The 5698-nt window shown below is 40.3% G+C and overlaps 1 protein-coding gene across 1 annotated transcript; it reads right to left on the reverse strand.

Moving 5' to 3' along the window:
- Positions 1–3879: 3879 nt before the first annotated feature.
- LOC116678810 (E3 ubiquitin-protein ligase TRIM21-like) lies at positions 3880–5470 on the reverse strand. Its single transcript, XM_032508529.1, has 2 exons — positions 5345–5470; positions 3880–5086 (listed from the first exon to the last, which is right to left on the reverse strand). Exons 1-2 carry the CDS (start codon positions 5459–5461, stop codon positions 4031–4033), a joined length of 1173 nt encoding a protein of 390 aa, XP_032364420.1. The 5' UTR covers positions 5462–5470; the 3' UTR covers positions 3880–4030.
- Positions 5471–5698: the final 228 nt, after the last annotated feature.

The following is a 5698-nucleotide window of genomic DNA, read 5'->3' on the forward strand; positions in this document are numbered from 1 at the left end:
TGACCATAGTTCATCAGAGGAAATAATCTATATATTGTCCTCTGCTGCCATCCTCAGGAGTGTTAGAGCAACAGGAGGCAACAAGGTCTCAACCAGACCAAAACATAATGCTATAACTATATTCTAGTTCCCATATTTCAATGTATGATATGTAGAAATAATTAACTAACTAAACTAAAATAACCCAACCCAATGTGAATATGATTTCTTCAGGCAACTCAAACAATAAAAGAGATCTATTCTTGATTAGGGTTGCTTGATTCTTTACTTATTGGGTAATTAGAGTTCATGCATATCAAAATATTACACTACAGTGAAATATTTTGATATGCACGCATTAAAGTTAATTTGACTGGCAAAACAGTCAAAGTCCTTGTTACATTCCACAGTAATAAAGATCATCATTGTTAAGAGGTAAAACATTTTGGATCCATTTTACTTCTCCCAACCATCCAGTATATTAAATTAAAAGTCAATGTAGATTTTCATATTGCAATAATATCATAATCCTACATTGAATCATTGTGAAAACCAAACTTTCTAGATGTTGTGTTGTTATTTTGGCCAGGTCATCATCAATAAAGCTAATTAGTACATTTATGATTTTGTCCATGTCTACATTAGTTACCTCATGTACAATTATTAAAAAACTTTACTTTGTTTAGCTTTTCATAAAGCTAGATGTTTGATTTTTTGTAATTTAGTTATTTCTAGACAGGGACAGCGCACAATAAAATATTAATCTTGTCCAACAAGAGAACATGTTGTCCAGGTTCTAGCAGAGTCTGAGACAGACTAACCTCTGGGACAAGGCCGTTATAGAACTATATAAATAATAATAATATGACTATATAAATAATAATAATATGACTATATAAATAATGGCCATGCCGATTCCACACAGACAGCTATGTCAAGGTAGTTTGGGCTTTAGATACATTTTACACAGTGGCCAGAGTTAATGACAGTTATTTGATAATTGAATCATTATTTGTCATTTGTCTTGTTGTTTTAGCCTTGCTAGCAGCACGACACCAAACACTACCATAATGTACCAGAAAGATGACATCATCATCAAACTACAACTTTAAGATTAACACGTGGGATTGGAGTGATCACTCTAATCACACGTTGTAGGATTACCCGGCTCCAGTAACTGACAGAGACCAACTGCAGGTTTCAACTTGTCCTTTCAGAAACCTCTGGATGTGGTTTTACTCAGTCTATAGTTCAGGATTAAATAACCCTAATATTAATAAGGATCTTTATCTTGTTGTTGAGGACGTGTGTCCACAAATCAAAACCAAGACAGATTTACACTTTTGATGGGATGAAGGTTGTGACACACACCTGTCAATCAAAGCAGCTCTCGTTGTGACACTCCCTCATATCTCAGCAGTGAAGTCAGCGGAGATTAAAATCTAACTTGTTTCCTGGTGCTGATTAAATTGGACTCAACTGAACATAAAAAGGCTCATTTTGGCCAAAACGTCCCACATCATAGAATAATTACTGAGTTACTTCAGATCTTACAATAGTGCTGAAAGAATGAACCACTGCTCTCATCTTAAAGTAGATCATGTAGCCCCAAAATCTCCCAAATGATAGGCGAGTTTCTCCATCAAAGGTGTGTGATGTTACCTGTTAAAGTCCCGTTCAGATGAGGTCAAAGAGACGTCGTCCCTTCATCAGCAGACACTGACAGATGCTGCTGCTGTCTGTCTTCATCTGACTGACATCCGTCACATCACCACACCTTTATATCCAGAAAGGTCATGTGACCTGAGAACAGGACCCGGTGGGACCTGTAGGGCTGCCAGTCAGCGCTCTGATTGGACAGTTTTCAGGTTCATTATGTAATGAGGGAGGAACAGTCTGAACGTGTAACAACATGTAGAAAGAGTTTGACTCCAAGGAATCTGTTATTATGTTGTTAGGTTGGTTTCCTCATGTTCAGACATGATTTTAGTCACACACAAGTTTTCTCTGGCTTATAAATGGTGCATATAGCTGCTGTAAAGGGAAGAAATCTCCCAGGGGAGCATACCCCCCTATGATTTGTCTGAGTCCCCAATGTTACCAACGTCTGGCCCGGCCCCTTCACCCAGACAGGGTTTCCCTGGCTTATTAACAGGAGGTGAAGAGAGGTGGTACTGTATGAGTTTGGTACTGTACCTTATCCATGAGATAAGTTAGTTTGAGGGGGATCACTGAGCTGTGTAGACACCCTTGGATAAGAGGAAGAAGAAGAATACTCTTCACTGCTAGCAGCCCAAACTATTTACCGGACCATTGGCATCCTGAGGGTCTCTCAGTGATTGGTTAACAGCATAGTGACTCCATGCTGACTGGCTCTCTGGGTCCTGGTCCATCCAGTGGTTGCTGGTTGCTATGGTTACTGTAGTGCAACAATCACCATGACTGTGGAGTCAGCACTGCGGTTTTATGGAGTTCACCTGTTTAAGTTTCATAAAGAAACACCTGCATGATTTTAACAATATAATTAACTATTGACGTTTGTCTTGACAGGGCTTATATACAACAGCAGGACGGTCTTCATGAACAACTTTAAGCTACAAATAAAACGCTTGTTGTTTTTTAGATTCCTAATCCAGATTTAAACTCATCCTGTTCACTTAGATACATATTTTAGTTATTTGCAGTGATGTGTGTGCCTTTGACCACTGAAACTAAAGGAAAATATGTTTGTCTTTGGTATGATTCTTGAAATAAGAACCTTCATCCAGTTTTTCTTATAGCTGTTTTGGACGTAGTTTAACCTTAAAATCACTGTTGTTGGAACCAAACGTTTCCTCCTGCCACTGCTTCACATTAAAAGGTTCATTAAATCCAACTTGTGTGTAAACCAGCTTTTCTGTTCTCGCTGCTTCCTCAGGCCTTGTGTTCAACACCTGCTTTATTTACACTTTTTATTCTACAATCACATTTTACACATTTCTTTGACTCATAAACCATCTTACAGAATTCATGAAACCAATAAAAAATGGCCAAAGTGACCAGTAATTATCCAAAAGACTTTTCACACAAGATAGAACCATCCATTAACTTTTTCTACCCGGTATAACAAGGACACATACTGTGTTCTGGAGACATTATGGGATGGAATAGGCCTCACTCTTAAATGAAGCTTCATGACACAATCAAATATTCAGCTATATGTTTTCTGGGGCTGCTCATCAAATATTAATAAATGTGGATGTTTTGCATCATTTGTTTGCAAATGAACTCAAACTTCATCTTGACATATTTGGTGTCTTTAGAAACTGATTTCTTCTGGAAGTTATAATAAATGTCTGTGGGTTTAACAGAGGTTTAAATAGATATCGTCTACATGACGTGTGTCATGATGCATCAAATTAATGTGTTGATGATGTAATCAGATACATATAATACAACCTGTTAACAATGAAGTGTAAATCAATCAACACAGGAAATAGAAATAAATCAATAAATGAAATAAGTGAGAGGAGAATGTTATTTATAACACTATCTACAACTCCCCCCCCCCACTCGATAGCACACTGGCTGAGACCCCCCCACCCAAATAGGGCCCCAGAAGGTGATTGCTGCCTGTGGCTATCAGACTATATAACTCCTCCTCAAGCATTACACACTTAGAGAGTCACAACTGGACTAATAACACACACGTCTACATCTGAATCTCAATATTCTTGGACAGTTATGTCTAATAATCACTCAGTTACATGTGCAATATATATTTATTCACTGATGCCACTCATGTTGACGCTGTACTTTATGTTCCTACTGTACTCTATATTTACACTATACTTCAATAGCATTTAGCAACAGAATCTTTTAACCATGGCCGTATCTACCATTAAAGGACCTTTACCTCTGCTTAACTTTTTATTTCTTGCAATGTACTGTAGCTATGTTACTTTATACACTTATTAACTATCTTTTTTCTATTTCTTACTTTTTACCCTGACTGTGAGCAATTGCAACTAACAATTTCCCTGAGGGGATCAACAAAGTATTCTGGTTCTGATTAGTTTACTCTGACAGGAGAGATGATCAGAGGGGCAGAGTTTTTACGACCATAAATATAACCAGTAAAGAAGTATGGGAAGAGTTTCCCAGTGAAGGAGCAGCCAGTAAAGGAGTAGATAAGAGCTGCAGCATCTACGTCATAAAAGGAGACCAGACCCTCCTCATAGTCCACAAACACCCCCACCTTCTGAGGCCGAGGCTTCAGAGAGAGCAGGACTGGAGGGGAAGCAAGAGCTTTGTACTCATTTCTCTTTTTCAACAATATCGTCCAGTAACCATTCTCAGGGCTCAGCCTGATGTCTCCCTTCCTGTCGATCGACTCTCTGGCAACTCCTAAATCCCATTCAGTCTTTCCTTTGACTTGAACCTCAAAGTAAAATCTGCCTGAAGAGAAACTCTGTTTTCCTAAAACACAAGGATGGTTGGAAAATCTCTTTCGGTGGTTTGGAAGATTCTTCTTCACATCCCCAAGATTCACTTGTTTCCCATCATGAGACAGGATGAGAGCAGGATGTGCTGTATCAGGATCAAGAGTCACATCCACTGCATACTGCTGGACCCTCTTCAGCTCAGACTCAGCCAGCTTCTTCATCTCTTTACTGAGTGTCTCCTCCAGCTGAACCACAGCTTTCACTACAGTCCCCTCATATGATGATGGACGGACCCTGACCTCTGTCCAGTCCTTGGTGGGTGGAGGTTGTTGGATGTTTAGGGACTGGACCCTCTGGAGAAGATGGAGGTGGTCTTCAGAGTGTGAAAGCTGCTCCACCTCAGTGCTTCTCTTCATCAGCTCAGAGATTTCCTGTTCCAGCTCTGTGATGAAAGCTTCGGCCTGTTTTTCTGTTGTTTTCTGCTTCTCTTTGATGGTGTTGATGAGCTCATTCAGGCCTCTCTCAACAGACTCCTTCAGAGAAGTGAAGACCTGAACACCTTCTGCTATCTCTCTGTCTGCATCTTCATCACTGAGGTCGACTGAGTGTTTGATCTCCTGAATCTTTAGTCGTCTCTTCTGGATCATCTGCTGAATTTCAGCCTCTGTCTTCCCCAGCTCTGCCTTCTTTCCTTCAGATTCTTCTTTCAGAGGAACAACATCATGCGTCCTGTGGTCTAAAACAGTGCAGAGCATGCAGACACATGTCTGGTCGGTCTTACAGAACAGCTCCAGAGGTTTATCGTGCTCCGTACACATCCTGCCTTCCAGGTTCTCCACAGGGTCGATCAGCTGATGTCTTTTCAGACCTGACATGGTCAGATGAGGCTCCAGGTGAGTCTCACAGTAGGAGACCAGACACACCAGGCAGGACTTCAGGGCCTTCAGTTTGGTTCCAGTGCAGACGTCACAGGGAACTTCTCCTGGTTTGGACACTTGTTGCTCTGAGCTGCTGCTGCTGGCTTTCTGTTGAGCTGACTGTCTGAACTGAGCGACCATCTCAGAGATGAAAGCAGCCATATCTACACATAGTGGGAATAGAAAGAGAAACATTAGATTCAAAACCTGTGAACAGACTGATCTCAGCCTACAGACTACGGTTACTTTAGCAACAAGTAAAATTGTCTGTCCAAAACTCTTAATCACCTTGATACTGAGTTCACTCTCTCCAAACTGGTCTTATGTTGTTATTCTATAAGCTTAACACGTCTGATGGGAATGAGTGGAGCATTTTCC

This window comes from Etheostoma spectabile, unplaced genomic scaffold (genome assembly GCF_008692095.1).
Source record: "Etheostoma spectabile isolate EspeVRDwgs_2016 unplaced genomic scaffold, UIUC_Espe_1.0 scaffold00008224, whole genome shotgun sequence".
NCBI classification, from domain to species: domain Eukaryota; kingdom Metazoa; phylum Chordata; class Actinopteri; order Perciformes; family Percidae; genus Etheostoma; species Etheostoma spectabile.